Below are 20,877 nucleotides of genomic sequence, written 5' to 3'. Positions count from 1 at the left end.
ATGAAGATGATCAAGCCATATGGGAGTTTTACAGTATATACACGCATGAATACTTTGAATGCGTTTTAGCTCTGTTGGAACAAAAAACAGATAAAGTAATTGTCAGTTGTCAGTAATTTAATTGCAAACTCAAAACCAATTGTGACTAATTGGATTTGATTTTTAAACATCTTATTTTAATCTGGGATGTAAATATGTTTGAGCAATCTACTTGCACAAATGACGATAAACTACGTATAGAAATGCAAAGAATGTCGTTTTCAAGAAGTGATGTAAATCATGCAAACACGTCAAATGACTATTTTGAATTCATCAAATTGTCTACGACATAAATTTAACACTTTGCTAAAGAACAAATTAGGTAATATAAGCTGAATTCTATTAAGTGTACGTTCAGCACATGCACAGGCTACCTTGCGGTTAAGTCCCTTGTATCCATGGTAACCATATGTCTAGAATAACATTTCTGGCAGTAGAGTAAGGTGATGGTGCGTCCAACATTTTCCCGTATGTCCGGTGCAGGTTGCGCTGAGTATACCCGCTATAAACAGACCTGTCAGAATATTTGACGCTGACTTAAGGTTAATATTCGGGAGAAACAGATGGTAATGACAGCGGTACATTTATCGCTAAGCGATACCTGCCTGCGCATAGGTTTGCCGTGTGTTTGTCGAACTGGGGAGCAACAGCCGAGGAAACAGGCTCAGTAGTGGCATTTTACCTTTGTATACGTGCGAGGGGTAGCTGTAATTCTGTGGTTCAGGGGATGATTGTGGGTAGACACAACTACATCTACGGCCACACTGTGAAGTCCTGCAGATGTTATATATACTGATATGACATGAACGCGGGATGTAGCAGATATGTACAACGATGCGTGGAGACTACGTAGCAGGGGAATAGCGATTCTTCTGAACTAGGCCTGTGTAGTAATCTGTTTAGTAGAAGAAGCTTTGTGGTCAGTTATACTTTCATTGCGGCATTGTCCAGTATGACGGCTGTACCAGAGCGACTTGAGTTGAATTCAGGTAGGTATTTATGGCGTCATGATACCTGAGTGATTGAAGCCTGATGCTTTAGTTCAGCAGAGCACGAATGTGTATAAGAGCAGCCATCACGGTACAGATTTAGGCGCCAGTAGGGGGTTTTATTGTTTACCAACGACATGTGCATTCTGTTCTATATATTCAGGCGTTCAGCTATTCAAATCTGAGGCACAGTGACCCAGAAAGGCGAGTAACAAGAACATTTGACTTTGCAGCCCTCTAAGGCCTATACCAATGCACGAATGTGCGTTTTCTCCTGTGTAAAATCGATTAGGCACTGCACAAGGCTTCAGATGTCCGAGCGTCGCGGAGAACAATTTACCAGTTATTAGTCGATACACAGTATCAGGAATCACCAGTGCCCATTGCATTACGATGTTCCATTTCCCTTTAGCATGCATATTGTATCGCCATAATCAGACAACTGAAGAGAAAGGATATATGTGTTTCTTTTACCTACATTTATCTTTTATACTACTTTAGTCTAAACGTGTATGTCTTGGTGTAAAATTTAGTGTTAACATACGATAATGAAATCAGAGAAACCGGAAGTATTAAAGAGATGTACAAATGTAGTTTCATGTACATGTAGAATCAATTTATAGAACTAAAATGGTGCAGGTTGTAGAGGATGTTGCTAAAAGTATAATATTATCAAGGCGCGAGAATATAGGTTTTTGCGTGTCGGGAGACCCAGGATCCAACCCGGATCGGGTCACACCAAAGACCATTGCTTGGCTCTCAGCACTGAGAGGTTAGGGCAAGCAAATCTGTTTCAGAAAGCGGCGTTTGACCTGGACTGGTTGGTCCGGTATCAGTATAATGTGACTGAGTGGGGTGTCATGTCTGGTGTCTTCGGCATGAGACTTCACTGGTGGCATCAGTTTGGCGGCATGGACTAATCGTAAAACACTAACCAAATAAATAAATTAATTAATGCTTTGTTTCTAAGACCTGAACAAAAGGAAATAAATCGTACCAAATTAACCAAGTCAAATGGTGAATACATAATTTAGTGATAGGAAACATACCTGTAACACGATGTGTCGCTTACAAAAATCCTATTCAAAGGGTGTCAGGTTGTCATTACCGAAAGCGATGCACTGCTCTGGGCGTTCAGTTCGACTGAATTGTATTCAATGTTTTACGATCGGTCGACATTCATAAACCTTTTACATAGATAAATGTTTCAGATTAATTTCGTGTGTGTGCTTCTGACCAGTGAGATCACATGCTGTAATCCAACTTTAGCTAGTTCGTCAGCAGTTTTTAGTAAGGAGGTTTAGATTTGACTGCGTAATTTTTCATTTATTCATTTAAAACCCGATATATAAGTGGTCATATAAGAGAAAATTGTTTGAGTACATGTACATAGTCTTAACGTTGAAGAAGGCCCATATATATGAAAGCGTCAGTAGAAGGGGCCATTTTATTATACATTCTTTTGACATTTAGGCCTGATATTCTCTTGCAAGTCTAACGTTTGAATTCTTTGTCGGATCCATTGAGGTGTAGATTACATTTCAAGCTTTTCTTCATCTGAAATATACTGCATGTTATTTATACATCTCTTTGTTTACACATCAAAAGACATTTTACTAGTCGCAAGAATTTCATCCAAAAATTCAGTACCGTAAATCCTCAACACATTCAACCACCTACATAGTGCATGTTTTGATGCAGTTAGAATACTTCCGCTATTTGGACAGATTGTTTTAGAACTGAAGGAAGTCTCCAAATGGCCCCCCTCCCCCCGCCCCCAAACCAACCCCCAACCCCCCACCCTCTTGACCATTTGATTTTAATCTTCAAAATGTTTTCAAATTTCACCTTATGTTCTGTTATACTGGTCGCATGTGTCCGGGATTTAGGGTAACTCACTTTCACATCCCTACATACGCATGCAGCATCCAACAGTATCCATATGATCCTTAAAAAGACTCGCATCATGTGTGCAAACACTAATGCAGCTGAATCTATAGGTGGATATAAAGGCACGTCAAAAACTGTTAAACACCAGCCACACAAGCATGGCCATTATTTTATGTAGTTTTATTTCAATGGATTTATTTATTTATTTATTTGATTGGTGTTTTATGCCGTACTCAAGAATATTTCACTTATACGACGGCTTCCAGCATTATGGTGGGTGGAAACCGGGTACAGCCCGGGGGGAAACCCACGACCATTCGCAGGTTGCTGCAGACCTTCCCACTTACGGCCGGAGAGGAAGCCAGCATGAGCTGGACTTGAACTCACAGCGACCGCATTGGTGAGAGGCTCCTGGGCCATTACGCTGCGCTAGCGTGCTAACCGACTGAGATACGGAGGCCCCCTCAATGGATTCAATCTTGCGACCTAATTGGCTGCAAGTGGTTGCTCGCTGAGCTGAGGCAGACTGGGCAACTAAAGATTAAAAAACGATTATCGATTTAATGGCTTTTTCGTTCAGTTTAAACTGGAATCAATCAGTTATGCATATTCATAATTACTCATCCATTCTGTCAGTAAATTTATATAACAATTTGGTACTACAGCATATAGGATATATTAAAGGCAAATTAAACTCTAAAATAATGTATATGTCAGATGAAAGACCCTTAAAAAACTGCCCTGGAGAACAATTCACTTAATTTTTCGAACCTAGTAAAATGGTTTTGAAACATTCTACCGTGGTCTGTAGTGAGGGCCAGTGACGTCACATCTATATTTTCCCCCTGTAATGGTTCGTTTCAAAGTCCATTCGGTGAATGCATTCAGAGATGTAGATGCATTCAGAACGATGAAATCTGCTGGTCTTCTTGTGTGACGTGACAAAAGCCTGATGTGACGTCACTGGTCCCAATATTGTCAGAAAACGTCACCGTAGAATCCAAAGAAAGATTTGCATTTTACTGCGTAGAGTGGTTACCAGTGTTTTCTTTGCCTTTTAATGAAAAGAAAACATTAAATGTATACTAACAATCAATGATCGACAATAGATGTGATAAATATTTAATCATAAGTTGTTTTATTTACAGGTAACACAACGACACCTAATACCGGGTAAGTATACGATTTATTTAGCATTAATTTCCGAATACTAAGTTATTTATTTGGTCTATTTTCGATCTGCCCAACAGACCGATTTGGTTGACGGCTGGTATACGAATGTCTGTTTCGACGCAGAGGTTTGATTGTATTACAGAGATAACTGTAGGGAACTATAACTATCCGCGCCATCGTTGACTTCGTCGCGGTAGGTGCTGCCCTACCTTCACACGTCTGGGTCCTGTTGTTCCAGTTAAGCCCATCATAGAATTTTCGTCTGGAATAGATGTATAGTTCCATTAGATTTGTATAAGAATGATATTCAGAGTTTTTAGCCTGACATAACATGTATTACACTTTATAACAAGCATTGCAAGGCTGTTTACGAATTAGATCGCTTGTGCTAATATAAGTGGAATTTCAAACTTGTGTGCGAGGTATCTCGCGAAAGGTTTGACCGATCTGCTTCCCATTTCCTCAACCCTTAAACCTGACCACCATTGCATGAGTGATACATGTTAAGAAAACTCGTACAACACCAGTGGAATTAATAAGTAAGTCGGTAGTGCTTAACGGCTTTTTCAACAACACTTCTTCCAACAACTTTTAGCTTCATAGGGCCGATTTTCATAATCCTATCGTAAGTTTAATTCATACCATTCCAATGTTTTATTGTGCATGTGTGTCATTTTACGTTTATACACTGGCCATATATATTTTTAGCCTGGATTCTGAGGAAAAGAATTATCAAGCATCTAACGTGTGTTTTGTTCTTCATTTAGCACCAAGGAAGGTCTTTTGATCACTAACTCTTTGAATATTTGAAATGGTTGATCACTATTCAGTGTTTCTTCGTTGCTGTCTTTGACTTTCCATAGGATGTAGAAATGATCTATGCAGATTTGCTTGCACTCTTATCGCAAAGCTAGTTAAATGAAGTTATGATTTTTTTTTTGTTTTTGCATTGGTCTGACCATTTGCCAACTATCACACTGTAGTGGCTGCTCTGCTCTGGGTTTGCTCTCTATACTACGTGTAGTCCTTTATATTGTATATTACTACATAAAAAGGCACAGTATTTTTGACAATTCTAGACCAGTGATATTAACATCGCTGAGCATTTATTTTCATTTTGCTTAAGCCATGGTGCTAGGTGGCGCATAACTTGCTGATATTTACGCATTTGCACGAACAGTTAGAATAAAACTCTGACTGTGGTAAATTGATAAGAAGCCGGATTTCACCGGTAACATGTGACCATCTACAACTATCACACTGTCGTCGCTGCTCTGATTAATGCACAGAGTGCATGCCAAAACGGCCATACTGTATAATATGACTTTATTTTTTGTCTTCTGATTATGAAACATATCAATCTTACCTTTCATGCCGTACAACGACGTATAAAAGATCATGCCACAAACTCTGGAACAACTGGGCACTGTTCCTAGGTTTTAAACCACTGCACTGTATTAGAAAGCGATACTGTGTTGGTAACGACCATTTGTTTTTAGGGGAAGAAAGTCAGTAGTGCCACGGAACAATTCATTTATTTTAAATGCACATTGTGCAAATTCTTACTGTATATTAGCCAGCACGTTGTAGACTTTACGTACGTTGTTATGCGGTCCTTAAGACGACGGAAGTTTGAACTAGAAAATATCACAATGGTATGAAGGTTAAAGTTATCTAAAAGCACATATTTTTAATATATTACTATCTTCTTAGAACAATTAAAATGGAGAAATCAGGTGAGGTTATAATTAGGTAAGGCAGGTAGTCTTGTGGTCAAGATCACAAAATCGGGTGAATCCACTAAACGCAATTCCTTCTACCTGACATCCTTATTTATGCTGTACTCAGTTTGCACTCTCTCTTACATGTACTTGCATATATTGTGCATGGATTTGAAAGACTTGCCCTAAGTGTGACAGTTGTGTATAAACGATAATGTGACTTGTTAACTACGTTCTGGATCTAGCCGTCGGGCTTAAGCTGAAAGTTGTACGTGATATACAATTGACGTATACTTATATACCCACTTGAATAGGGCCTAGTTAACTGCTGTGCTAGATTACATGGAATCTCCCATGCGCTGCAAGCGTCTGCAGTCTTAACCTTCAAAATGTTCAACAGCTACTGGGTTCTGCTCAGTGTCCTGCATTCAAGCGTGGCAATACTCCTGAGCAGAAATCCCAATAAAATAAAATGAGTAAATAAGCATTTCTTATAACTTATTGCACACCCTCACGAAAAACACGATCAGCGTCACCCTCACTAACAACACGATCAGCGTCGCCCTCACTAACAACACGATCAGCGTCACCCTCACTAACACCACGATCAGCGTCACCCTCACTAACAACGCGATCAGCGTCACCCTCACTAACAACACGATCAGTGTCACCCTCACTAACAACACGATCAGCGTCACCCTCACTAACAACACGATCAGCGTCACCCTCACTAACAACGCGATCAGCGTCACCCTCACCAACAACACGATCAGCGTCACCCTCACTAACAACACGATCAACGTCGCCCTCACTAACAACACGATCAGCGTCACCCTCACTAACAACGCGATCAGCGTCACCCTCACTAACAACACGATCAGTGTCACCATCAATAACAGCACGATCAGCATCACCCTCACTAACAGCACTATTAGTGTCACCCTCACTAACAGTACGATTAGTGTCACCATCAATAACAACACAATCCGCACCAACCTAACTATCAGCACGATCAGCTTCAGCCTCATTAACAACACGATCAACATTACCCTCACTAACATCATGATCATCATCACCCTCACGTACAGCCTAATCAGCATCACCCTCACTAACAGTACGGTCAGCTTCACCCTCATTAACAACACGATCAGAGTCACACTCACTAACAGTACGGTCAGCTTCACCCTCATTAACAACACGATCAGCGTCACCCTCACTAACAACATGATCAGCGTCACCCTCATGAAGAGCACAATCAGCGTCATCCTGACTAACTGCACTATCATTGTCACCCTCACAAACAACACGATCAATGTCATCCTCTCTAACAGCATGATTCGCATCACCCTCACTAACAGCACGATTAGCGTTACCCTCACTAACAGTACGATAAGCATCACCCTCAATAACAACACGATCAGCATCACTTAGTGTTGAAGCACGATTAGTGTCACCCTCACTAACAGCACGATCAGCGTCTACCTCACTAACAGCAGTTTCAGCGTCATCAACCTCACTAACAACACGACCAGGGTCACCCTCACTAACAGCATGATCAGCATCACCCTCACCAACAACACCATCAGCATCACCCTCACTAACAACAAGATAAGCGTCACCATCAAGTAACATCACGATCAGCATCCAGCAGCCAGAGCTGGATTTGAACCAGTGACCTCATTGGTCAAGAGCTAGTGGAAAAATTAATGGTCGAATTTTCTTTCTTATTTATTTATTTGATTGGTGTTTTACGCCGTACTCAAGAATATTTCACTTATACGACGGCGACCAGAATTATGGTGAGAGGAGACCGGGCACAGCCCGGGGGAAACCCACGACCATCCGCAGGTTGCTGGCAGACCTTCCCACGTACGGCCGGAGAGGAAGCCGCATGGGTGAGACTCCTGGGTCATTACGCTGTGCTAGCGCGCTAACCGACTGAGCCACAGAGGCCTCGGTTGAGTTCTCTAATCACTCATCCTGTATGCAGTAATAATTGAGATACTATGACGGTTTAACAAAATAATTTTTGTAGTTCGATCTTAGGAAACATGGTGCTCGTAGATTTTATCACCTCCGAATTCATTAAATTCTTATTTTATTTGGTCTAGTCAATTTAAGATGACTTAAGTTTTAAAGCATGTGATGTGTGTGTGTGTCCGGTGGTGGTGTGTGAAGAGGGAGGGGGCGTTGTGTGGCCAAATATGAATAATTAGGTGAGTGATCAGTATCTACAAATGATATATCGATCAAGCCATTACACCAAACGGTTACGGGCCTAAGTAACCCTCTCCTTAACAATGCATTTGTCTTACTTTGTATGGAAACTGTATTACCATTAAATACTGAAAAAAGAAATTGCAAAAATGAAAGTTGACTCATGAAGAAAGTTGTCACTTGACCACAGCGAGCTGTTCCAAATGACTTTAACTTCTTGAACAAAATTTTGCCAAGGAAAGACCATACGAACCCAAATTGGGTGAAAGTGTACAGGTTAGAATACTTGGGAAAGTTTGGACTTCTGAGACGGCCGGTGACTCGTGTCATGACACACCATTTATGACACGCTTGTCAACATGTAATACGTGATTTACGACCCAGTATTTGTACAAAAATGGATAGAGGTTTTAGGACCTCCACAACGTGTTTTCATCCTTGCTGGGTTTTTATTGACATTGCATCATGGAATATACCCTGAGCTGCATGGGCCTCTGTGTTCACAGCATGTTTCAGGGGATAGCGTCGTAAATGGGTTAAGCTATGGATCTATATTTGGACCCGTTACCCAGGCAACGGCATATAGTAGCTATGTTTAATATATTTTACATATAACAGTGGTTTGGAGCATTTTTTGTTTCAAAAGTATTGACAAGGATAAATCTTCTCAATAGTTGGTTGTAACACAGCGATGCTTATGATACTGTTGTCCATATAGGAAGCACAGAGCAAAAGACATTGCGCAGTGAAATGAGTGGCAGATAAAGGTGCTTCTCATGCATATTAACATTCGACAACTTATGTCATCCCGGTATATTTGCTGATATATTTGCCAGTTCCTTATATACTATATATACACCGTATCCGTGTATTTGTGACATAGACAAGGTCATTTATCTGCGTTTGCCAGAGCCTAGCACCACAACTGTTCATTGATTTTGTTTGAGAGTTGCACTTCCAGCGCAGTATTAACCAGTGTTACCTAAAAATATGGGAACGCAAATATATCTAATACCATCGAAACAACACATTAAGGTCATGGCCTCACAATACAATACAATAGGAGGCAAATGCAGAGTACATACATGGATGTTATTCGCGTTGCACCACATGGGAATATTTGATACGTAGACGGAATGTATTTCGATGGAAAGTTTTATGTTTTTACGTATTTCAGTCATTAATAGATGAGCCGAACTTGAAACCCCCATTCAAATTCATTGATACATGTATGCGCTTAAAACACCTAAAATAGGGACATTTCGGAATGTGTTATACTGACTATTTACCATAAACTGTCTTTGGGCATTAGAATTATTATTTTGCTTAAAATGTTACGTTGGAAATATAATTACTGAATAGAAAATTCTTTCAACGGACGTTGTATTTGCGATGAAACATATTTGCAAGTTTAATTACCATTATAATTATAAAAATTCTTTGCTTGGAATACAATGCAGCTATTGCTGAAAAAATGTGTTTGAAGAAGACGTTTTAAGGCTGGGGATCGGAACCATACGTACGATCGCGACGTGTAAGAAAGTTTAAGCTGCAGTCTTCATAGACAGCCAGAAAACAACGTGTTAAGTACTGTATTATCTTAGAATTGTGTTTGGCCAGGGGAATACTGATACAACCACATACATTACATGTGATGCAAGGACACGGTGAACTGCAGCCAGGGCCGTTCCCTTCATGGCCTTTAGCAGTAGGAATATAAACTGCCATCACTTATTGGTTACACTCATCGATCAATGTGACCTCGTTTCATTAGATCCGCCATAATGGCGTCTAGAGGTTTTGGACAAGGGCCTGGTTCCCATCGAAGCTCAATAGAGGATCGCTGTCTGAATAATGCTAGGTTCTGCAGCCACCTTATTTCTCAACACAGTCTAATTTTAGACTTGGCACATTCTGTATTCAGCGCTCGTTCAGGTGATAGTGAAATAGCTTAGCCAAACCTTAAGCAGAACCAGGGTGTGTGGAGCTGGAAATAAAACTTCAGATTTTGCCGCATCGAGGCTTGTGATGGAGGAGTGTAGAAAAACTGTGGTAAGAATTGAAGGGCAAAGCTACCTAAAGAAGGCAGAGATGTCTGACTAGTCTCCGCCGGAATACGGAAAACCTTGACGTCATCCACAGCCTATTCTTCGTGTTTATATCGACTTTCTTCAGTAACCTGCTTCCGCGGTTTATCTGGAATTTCTCCGGCAGTTAACGCCTGTGCTATCGCAATGGACGTATGAAAGAGATGTAGGGCTGCCGGGCGTTATGGTGATTGTGTTCATATTTCCGTGGTGATGCTGGATAATGCAGTGCATACAGTTTGGTTGTGGTTTGACCAAATGATTCACAGTAGAGTTCATACAGCATATACCTTAGAAAGAGATTGTGCTTGGACATATACTAACCTCTGAAGACATTAGAGAATGACCATGCTACACTTCTCGAGCATACAGAGCTTGTGATTTCTTGTGATTATCCCCATATATCTTACAGTCATGGATTCTGGGTTTTGATGATTGAAGACATTCCGCTGACCATTTTACGTCGTGCTTGAACAGCGAGTGTTCTTAGATGAAAACGCCCATAGATAAATAACGCTACATGGCCGGCAGGTTACGTTTGGAACAGCCACTTGTACGTTATTAACACGCACGTGTATTTCCTCATCGTGTAGTACACGGCAGAGAGGCTATGCCAAACCACAAGCTGCCGTGTTATGTCTCTGACGCACATCAATAACATCTCCTCCATACGTCGACATTTTAATCCAGTGAAGGCTATATGCCAATGTATATATGCGTACAGTACCTATGTCTATTCAGTGTAGCAGTGTGATGTCTACAGCTGTGCAATGAAAGCATTTTGAGTATTGTTAATCAGTCGTGCGGAGTTGCATGTCGGTTAACACGGCATACAGGAGCCTAAACCCGGGATTTACTACTCTTACGCTGACGACATATGTGTATTAACGGTCTGATCATTATATGAGTATGCGAGCAGGAATTGTCCATGAGTAGAATGAGCTCCACCACGCCGAAAAGGTAAGCTTGGTAAACACTGACAGGTCATCATTGATTGAAACAGCAACAATGTAACCGTCTAGCATCCACATGACATACATGACAACACACGCACACACACGCGGGAACAACGGCTGGCCCGCGTACTCTATATAGTGAATCTAGCTGAAACACAGGAGGAATTATCTCGTTACACTGACACTTCACTCTTTTGATGGATGCCTGCCTAAGTCTTCTGCTATGTGTCGGTAGTTTTTTTAAGATGTTTACGGCCTATAGGAAACGAAATACAGTTTAACTGGAGGTACTTTGATGTCTGCAACTCCCCCTCTTGGTTAATACTTTAGCATGTGGTATGCTAACGTATTAAAGCACATGTACTGAACACTTCTTACAAGAAATACGCAATGTACACCTCAAATATCCCGCTACACTATTCCTACATGCCTGTCATAACTCGAGATTTTTTTGCAACATATAGGTAATGACAAAAATCAAAATGAAGTATACCTCATTGTACAAGACTGCAAAATAAACACTTTTAAGGTGTTTTAGAATTTTTCTCAATCACGTGGCGTAACATAAAGCTCTATTCCTTTTTTAAAGTAGTCGATATAAAAATTGACTGAGTGTTAGGTTTAACCATATTTCAGGACATTACTATAAGGGCACGCCACGCTTCTATATTATCTATTTTTGTGTGTGTGCTGTCCTACAGGGTTTCCTTTGGAAACAAGGAAACGTTGATCATAGAAGAAACTGTAATGAAAAACAATGTGCCAGAAATGACTTCAAAAGACGCTCCTGCCTCGGAAGTCACAGAAACGCCGGCAAGCACCGGGTAAGCACACTCGTTATGTTGTAAAATAGTATTGTGGTTTGACCAGCTTTTATGATCTGATTTAATTTTCACTTCTTTCATTAGTTTTTGTTATAACTATAACTGGGTTGCTGTCATTTTTAATACATGTCTTTATGATGTTGTTACGATGATATAATCAAGAAAACTGATGATTGCAAAATTTAAGCAAGGCGCTTAACAGTAGCAGTCGAATGCGGAAGAGGAAAAAATCCTGTCTGTTTTCTTGAGCAGAAGTTTTCTTGAACGCCTCAAACATATCGCACGTTCAGGAGAAATAGATTTGCACTAGTTTTGTCACTTTTTTGGACATGGCGAAAACGAAAGTGTGTGGATACCTGGAAGTGATATAGATAACGAACGAATTGGAAAGCAAAACAATGGTCCCATGTCACCCTGATTTACGCCACTAAACGACATGTCTAAACATTATCTTCACTAGAACCCTGTGGTTGAAATTTTGTATGTAGAGCATCCCTGGGATGCTACGGAGCGGTAGAAGGGCTCGCACAATATTTGTAGTTAATATAAATATAAATATTTAATATAAAACATCTTTAACATGTTCATTTTAGGGCTCTGTATATCAATCGCAGAATTATGCCAATGTTTATCGTGAATAATTCAGATTGTCATTAAGACCAACGAAGGTGGGCCATGCCTTATTGTCAACTATTTGTTTATGCTTTTTTAACAAACGTTAACGTGTAGCTATCAAGAAAAGTAAAATTCCATGATGTACATGTCTGATACCAAAAAAAAAACAACAGAAAAACAAAAAACAATAACAATAGTACTTAAGAAATCAATCCATGCGGTTTGATAACCATAGATTTACGTCATTAAATCATAAAACTTTTTGTCATCTGAAAAAACATCGGTGACATTAAAGTGAACTCTATACGGTTTCTGTATGATATGTGTGTTTGTGCGATCAGTGACCAGTGAGAGTGATTTTCGGTTTCAGTCATCTCATTAAGATACAAATGACCAATTCAGTGACACAACAGTGAGGTTGACTCAAATTTTGAGCAATGTGTGAGTAAAAAACAGCAATAGTATCTGTAAAGATATGATGTTTGATGTCCTGGTGACATCTATAAATAATTATAAATATTTGCTTAAAATCACGTCGGCTCTCAGAGGTCAACTAATGTTTTGGTAATTACTTGACATATTCAGGAGATACATCGCTGCACTGTAATGCTATAATACACAAATCACATTCTAATTAAAGCAGTTGCCATGTATTCAGATATAAAATTACAACAGTTTGGCAGGTTGATGACGGCTTCCCCATGCGTGACACAGAGACTTATTTGCAGGCCATTTTGGGGGAAAACTGGGCAAACGACCATACGTGCTCTATTGACCGCTCGTCGTCACTAAAGGCCCAGTCTACGAACAGTGGAAGTGGAGAAATGTTCTGTTCAGACTTGGGTTGAATGCTCACGTCCTGTGGCTCGTAGTTTTGTATGTCACAAATCACAGATCGTTTAATCACCAATGTGCAATTTGTTTTCAAGGCTGCAAACCTTTTCCGTAAATTTGATAACGCTTTTTGCTAAACTAGCAGTTTACCCATTGAGAACTAAAGCTCGAATCTACAGTTGGAATACAACGATTTGGAAAATTCACAATTTTTTTTTCTGATACTTGTTTCCGATAGCGGAAAATTCAGCTTTTTGCCGATAAATCTATCGCATAGACGGAGATCCGAAAGTGCTATAGAACAAGCTCGAGACTTACACGCAATATTTTCAACATTAGGTAAGAAAAAAAGGTGTACGCGTTCACAGCCGGGGAGTCAGTGATATAAATGATCAGTGATTCATTGATGTTCGACGCGCAAGCACCTGGCCATACATTCACAGACGGGGGGCATAACCGGGGCTACACTGACGACCTAACGCTGCTCGGACTTTTCCGTTGTGCGAATAGAATGTCCGATAAGTGGGTAGTGTCCTCAACTAGGCCCACAAGCTTAATAACGAGGAGTTTTAACGCTATCTATGTAGGGCGTGTAAGTAGCTCACCAGGACAAAGTAAGCAGTGAGCCCAACACCTTGGTATGGCCTTTTTTTTATAAGAGTTATGGGAGTTATTTGCTATGTTAACAGAGAATTACTAGTTTCTTGTTGACCATTTAGTTGAGTCAGTTCCTAATTGGAATTGGAAATTGGAATGTTGCTGTATATTATGGGTCAGATATATCCCCTTGTAAAGCTAATGGTGGCAGGGGAAATGAGGGAGGGGATTGGGGGTACGGTGGAGGAGATGTCGTGACGGGGATCGGGGGATTTGATCAAGGTTAACAGTACGTGCATGTCTTCTTTCTGGTGGTTAAAAGCCACGGGCGTCAAGTCCACGTACTGCCGCTTCGGTCAGGTTCATGTAATAAAAACAACAGACACTTCCCACCGCTTTGTGAGAGATCTGAGATAAATGTCTCAAATATCGTGCTTAAAACGTAGTTCAGTTCACGACATGACTGATTAATATGTTAAGCTTATTCTGAGGGAATAACCATCAAAATCTACATGAGAGATGTAAATAATAACAAATGTGTCACAAAATATGGTGTAGCGTTCACGAACCCATCAAGCTGTTCTAAACAGCTGTCACAAAGTATAATGTAGCCTTCATCAACCCAGCAAAGCTGTTATGTAGAGCAGTCACGGGAGATGGTGTAGCGTTCATCAACCCAGCAAAGCTGTTCTGTAGAACAGTTACATAAGATGGTGGAGACTTCATCGGCTCAGCAAGCTATTCCGTATAGCAGTCACAGAAGATGGTGCTGCGTTCACCAGCCTATCAAGGCTGTTCTGTAGAGCAGTCGCACAAGATGTTGTAACCTTCATCAACCCAGCAAAGCTGTTCTGTAGAACAGTTACAGAAGTTGGTGCAGATTTCATCGGCCCAGCTATAGCAGTCACAGAAAATGGTGTAGCGTTCATCAACCCAGCAAAGATGTTCTGTAGAACGGTTACAGAAGTTGCTGGAGACGTCATCGGCTCAGCAAGCTATTCCGTATAGCAGTCACAGAAGATGGTTCTGCGTTCACCAACCTATCAAGGCTGTTCTGTAGAGCAGTCACACAAGATGGTGTAACCTTCATCAGCCCAACAAGTTATAATATGAAGCTGTCACAGAAGATGGTGTAGCGTTCACCAGCTCTGCAAGCTGTTCTCTAGAGCGCATCAGCCCAGCAAGTTGTTATGTAGAGCTGTCACACAAGATGGTGTAACCTTCGTCAGCCCAACAGGTTATAATGTGAAGCTGTCACAGAAAATGATGTAGCGTTACTCTTCTGTAGAGCGCTCGCATCAACCTTCATCAGCCCAACAAACTTTATAGAGCTGTCATTCAATGTGACGAAGCGTTCATCAGCGAAGCAAGCTATTCTAACCAAAGTTTGGAAGCAAACCTTACTTTTAGAACTACTTTGTGCAGTGTGTAATGTGGATGAGAGCTGATCATCGAAAGTCGTCCTCTAGATACAACAGACAACTTTTAAAAGATCTTGAAAAATATAATCTACCAGTGATGAATAGAATCTCTCGGTGTTGTCAAGGGCTAGTGAGTTTGTAACGCTCTGATTATTTTCTGCGACCTCAGGCCGTAAAGCTGTGCCCATCCCTCGACTTTTCCGCCTCAGTGGTTTCAGGAAATTGCATGAGCTATTTAGCTGGATAGAACTTTACATCTTCAACTACATTTTCATAACTGCATTTCTTATGGTCTACGAAAATTGTCTAACCTGCTTATACATATATCTCAGCGGATGAATGAATGACGTGTCTGTGTAAGAGACTAGTAGTTCGAGAGTCCTCTGACGAGTTATTTAAAAACATTTTATTCGGCCATTTATGGCCCCCAAGCCGATTGAGCGCGCTCAATTTAAACACCTGGTGCATTGAATTTTATGAAATATATTTTCAGTCAATTGGATTGAAGCTTTCTAGCTTTCCCCACATGCATGGGGCCTTGGTGACAGTAAACGGAATACGGTGTTTCGGTGTCAGCTGTGTCATGGCTTTCACACATATAGCGTGTATGTCTGTGCGTCCACAAGTAACGATCTTGTTAACATTTTTATTTCTGATGATTTCTTGTGGTGCAGAACTAAAAACTTTGGAACACACTCTTCTTTTACAATCATACATATATTTCTTCACGGTAGATTGACATCATGCCGAATTTCACAAGTTACAATGTATGTGTGACCATTACCAACTATCACTGCTCTGGTTTTACTAGACGAATTACATAGTTGATATTTTGCTTCATTGAATACAGTAAATGCAACCACTGATCATAGCCCGGAGGACTTTACCAATACTGAGAACAATTGTTTCTTCGTTTCTGTTTTAGCTGTCTTTTATAGTTCTGTTCATAAAATGTAAAGAAAACTCCCACAGGATGTTAAGCTAATGGCTTAATTACTTTATGGAAGTGAAGATGTTCAAAGATGCATGTGTCACTTAGCTTAAAACAGACTTGAAAGCACAGCTGTATATACGCTTTACTAAGGGCTGTGGTACACTAGTAACCTAGCTAACAGGAAAACGATGTTTTACAACGTAAATTTTTTATTTCATTGGTGCAAACTGATGAAAGCAATATTAGGATACACTCTAGTTTGATTACTACATATGCACATATGCATGTGCTGTGCCCGGTTTCCACCCCACCATAATGCTGCCGCCGTCGTATAAGTGAAATATTCTTGAGTACGGCGTAAAACACCAATCAAATAAAATAAATAAACTTTTTAATATCACAGGGCACGGAGAGATGTTACCATGTACAGGCCTTGGCTTTCTAAACATTGATCAATTTGCAGCCACTATCTCGTCCTTGATTAGTAATAATGCTCCAAGTTTTTGATAATGTGCTGTTCCAACCCTCATGTTTTCCACAATATTGAATAGAATATAAAACTGAAGCGGAGAACGGCACACTTCTTTGTAAACTTGTAACTGTTATATTCGATATTAGGTATAGGCCTGCCATTTTAAATATAATAGTTCTATCAATGTTTTTTGTTTTAAGAAGGCTTGGACTACAGTGTGATAACTCTTACTGAAATTATTTACCCGTTTTCTTCTGAAAATATGCTAATTTGAAACTAACCTTCAAAACGTATTGATATCAGAATACTTTTCATTGATCAAAATGGTGAGCTATGAATGTATACCTCTACTGGAGCAATATTTTTATGTCAGATAGTGACAATATTTACATTTTTTAAAAAAATAAAATATACTCCTATCTGTTCTGAATTTCATTTTTTGAAGTTAGTGCGCGTTGATTTTCATTGTTCTACTCCATGTTCTATACAGCTACAATGAAAGGGTATTCAGATGAAAATTTTAGGGTCGAAAAATTTCAGTCAGCAACCATTTGTGTAAAAGTTATGGGAAATGTATACGTGTGCGCAAAGGAGCATTAAATAACAATGATCAAGTAAAATGCTCATAGTGAATTCTGGCTTGCTCAGAATAAATTACATGTCTTCTATTTGAATTTAAGGCCTCCAAAGCTGATAAACAGACACGCGCGGTTACACGGTTAATAATTAGGATAGCGGTTATCTTTATAGCACATGTCCGATTCAGTAGCAGGACAACCAGTAGTTCATCACATAATACAATATTTATTTGGGTCAGTGACCTTATCTCCTGTATACCTGTGATTATCATCTATATGAAGGCAGGACAAGTCTTGTCTCTCCCGTAAGAGGTAGAATCACAGAAGCAAGGATTTTGATTTTCATGGTATAAATGCTGGATGTATTGCTAAACCAATACGAGTGAAAGACCTACATGTACAAAATATCAATTGGTCTATAAGCCTACCACATGCCATAAAAAGAAGACAACAATGGCTAAATTTATATAAAAAGTGCCGCCATTTCATCAATTTTTTTTTTTTTTGATTGGTGTTTTACGCCGTACTCAAGAATATTTCACTTATACGACGGCGGTCAACATTATGGTGGTGGAAACCGGGAAATCCACGACCATCCGCAGGTTGCTGGCAGACTTTCCCACGCATCAATTTTAACAAATCGGATGCCAGCTATTTCTATGGCCCGATTCCGCTTTGACGTCACGCGATCTCTGTTTATAGCTTTTTGGTTCCTGATTTCTGTAATGTGCATGGCATATTCCGTAGCCTCGCAAGAATTCAAGATTAACAGCTGCATGGTTTATGAAGTTACCGTCAGAACGTCAGCCAAAATAGTCTGTTTCCACCCCTCGTCCGAAGTAGCTAAGATTGTATTACTTATTATCTTTTTTAAGCCCATGAATTCCACTTTTTATCTAGAATTTAAAAAACTGTTGAAATATTTTATCACGCAGTGCGGACACAGTCGTCACTGAAAAGGAGCCGCAGATGTTCAGATTTACTTAACTATCGGTAAAGCCAAAAAAGACATTCAGTATTATTGCCACCAGAGAGATTCAGTATCTACAGATAGCATGAATTATCAGGTAAAATAGGTTTCATATTCTCAAATGCTGGGCATCAGGGTTTGTTACAGCAAATCACATTTATTATATACATGTAAATTCCAACAGTTTTGCATTTCACTCCAGAGTATATCAAGTTAGCTAATAAGAGCAGGATTAATGATAAGATCAACAAACATCATGGCCTATTATTAGCCAGAATGGGATATATAACAGCGAGAGGTGGATTCGAACCCTTGACCTCATTGGTCTAAGGACTGGTAGTAGCTGTGAGCCAGCGCTTTAACCATGTCATTCGGCAAAACTTAAATATATGCAGCTGTCGCTAAACAAGGGAGACCTGAATCTACTATTTTGTTCAAAACACGTCAGTTCGTCACACAAATATTTGGCACCAACTGGAAGGACTTTATTTGCAAATCTTAAGCCAAACAAACGACTAATGAAGTAAAAAAAATTAAGTCAATGACGAGTTTAGATATTACATGTATTTGGTGTGAAGGATTATTTATTGCATTTTAACAGACAATCGCATTTGAATTTATATCTGCAGTTCGTTGTAAATGATATACTGTTGTATGAACCTGTATTGCTATAAAAATGTCTCGTTATTGTGACGTATCCCAAGGAAATAATTCGAATCATGTTGTTAATGCATGATTTATTTTGAGTGGTTTAGGCTATTTTGCATTAGTTTATTTATTTATTTGATTGGTGTGTTAGACCGTACTCAGGAATATTTCACCTATAAGACGGCGGCCAGCATTATGGTGGAGGAAACCGGGCTATGCATGCATTAGTTACGTGTGCATTTAAAACAAATCTTTACTGTGTAATATATATATAGTGGAATATGACTCCTGGGTTAGGATAGAGAAAGGCTCATCCCGATAAATATATGGGTATGAGTACAGACCGGGTTGCGAAGGCTGTTTATGTGTTAGATTCTTATCAAATGAGCTTCAGCATAAATGCATTTGCATTCACGTGAGAAAATGCCAGCTACTATACAGTTGTAACGCACTCACTAAACACAAACTTCGGAGACATTCTTTTAACTGTAAGACATTCTCGCTATTACCTAACTGGATCTTGCAAAACACATCAGCTGGTGTTTTGGTATTCAATATCCAGTTTTTATTCGCTCACTGTACCCTGTAGTACATTGTCTATAATTGTAGATCAATTGTCAAGACTAAAGAGTCTCACTAATGGATATGGAAAGAATATCAGTGGTAAAAAGACGTTAGTCAGTGACAGGCATTATCAATTCCACATTGGTTTATATTAACAATTGGTTAATATCTGTCTAGGCTATCGCTGAGAAACTGTTGTTCATACATAATTGCTCCAGTATGTGTTAACACAGTTTCGGGAAAATCCATATCCGAATATGAAATGTAGGGGGGATGTCGTTCGAACAGAGAAAACAAAACTGTTTTAATTGCTACTGAACGTTACTTTAATACTTAACTGTTTGTGCATTATTATAAACGATTTGGTTTGACCGTCGCTACCAGAAGTTTCCTCTATCCCATAAGGCGGAGTGTTCGATCCCAGCTCTGGCTGGTTGAAGCACCGTTTATAATAGCAGGTTTATCACTACACGAAGAATGGCATTTTGGGTTTTCCCCAAGCATAAACCTTGGGGGTTTTATAGAAATGAAAAAATCTTTGGGTGCGACCTTAAAGTGGCAGTGACAGTCATGGCATAAGAGGAAGTCTTCTTGTTGAAGAGCGTTTCCAGTGACTCAGATTTCTAATAGTTACGAGTATATCTTTCAAATATATAGTATAATCCCCCCCCCTCTTGCCCTTTATCAATCCACAACAATTTGTCCACGTATAGCTGGAAAATGTTTTTTGATGTAAATTTTTGATCAAACATATCAGGATTGTGGTATTATTTCTTCTTCTTCTACTCGTCTCAGCTCGTCTTCAACTTCTGGTAAAGTTGAGCCTACGGTGACAAAGTCCGGTGCAATAACGGTGCTGGTCACCGATGTTAATCATACTGCTTCTAATATTGGGCCTGCGCTTTTACGGAGACAACCGAGGTAAGCCGAGTTTCTGCCATGTTGTGCTCCCTTGAACCATACCTTTGACCTTGACCCCATGTGTTGTACTAATCTGCATTCACTAGTGCCATAGGTAAATGTCTGTCTTTTGACGTTGTTCATGCTCTGCTTTGTGTATGACTGTGTTTTGGTATTTTACAGTGTTTTGTGGGTTTGAACCTTGTTACGTTGTATTTTTCATCAATTTAACTTACATATGTTTAATTATAATCGATATTGATTCTACAGCCCCTTATTTTTCAGAATTATATTATGAATTAACTCCGACAGATGGTCAGTGGGCTTAGTTACGATTTACTTAAACACTTGCTAATGTATCAAAGTGGTGTCAATGTACATGCAGGTTTGAACCTGTTACCATCTATATGTGAATTTGTGAATGTATATTTTAAAGTCTTATTAGGTC

General features: G+C 39.7%; 1 protein-coding gene across 3 annotated transcripts in view; it reads left to right on the top strand.

Annotated features, from left to right (window-relative positions):
• The first annotated feature begins 642 nt into the window (after nucleotides 1-642).
• The window catches only part of LOC135471223 (uncharacterized), a 36,686-nt gene continuing 16,451 nt past the window's right edge, over nucleotides 643-20,877 (top strand). The window contains exons 1-3 of one of the 3 annotated variants that reach the window (XM_064750349.1): nucleotides 643-1,028; nucleotides 4,067-4,091; nucleotides 20,325-20,450. In XM_064750349.1, coding sequence (XP_064606419.1) covers nucleotides 992-1,028; nucleotides 4,067-4,091; nucleotides 20,325-20,450 — 188 coding nt within the window. In that variant the 5' untranslated portion in view covers nucleotides 643-991. Of the gene's footprint in view, nucleotides 1,029-4,066; nucleotides 4,092-10,072; nucleotides 11,077-11,773; nucleotides 11,897-20,324; nucleotides 20,451-20,877 lie in introns of those variants that run through there. The other 2 variants (XM_064750348.1, XM_064750350.1) reach the window with 2 other exon arrangements.

The sequence above is a fragment of the Liolophura sinensis genome, chromosome 7 (genome assembly GCF_032854445.1).
Source record: "Liolophura sinensis isolate JHLJ2023 chromosome 7, CUHK_Ljap_v2, whole genome shotgun sequence".
NCBI classification, from domain to species: Eukaryota; Metazoa; Mollusca; class Polyplacophora; order Chitonida; family Chitonidae; genus Liolophura; species Liolophura sinensis.
Note: the sequence above shows the minus strand (reverse complement) of the source record. Positions and strands in the feature narration are given on the sequence as shown.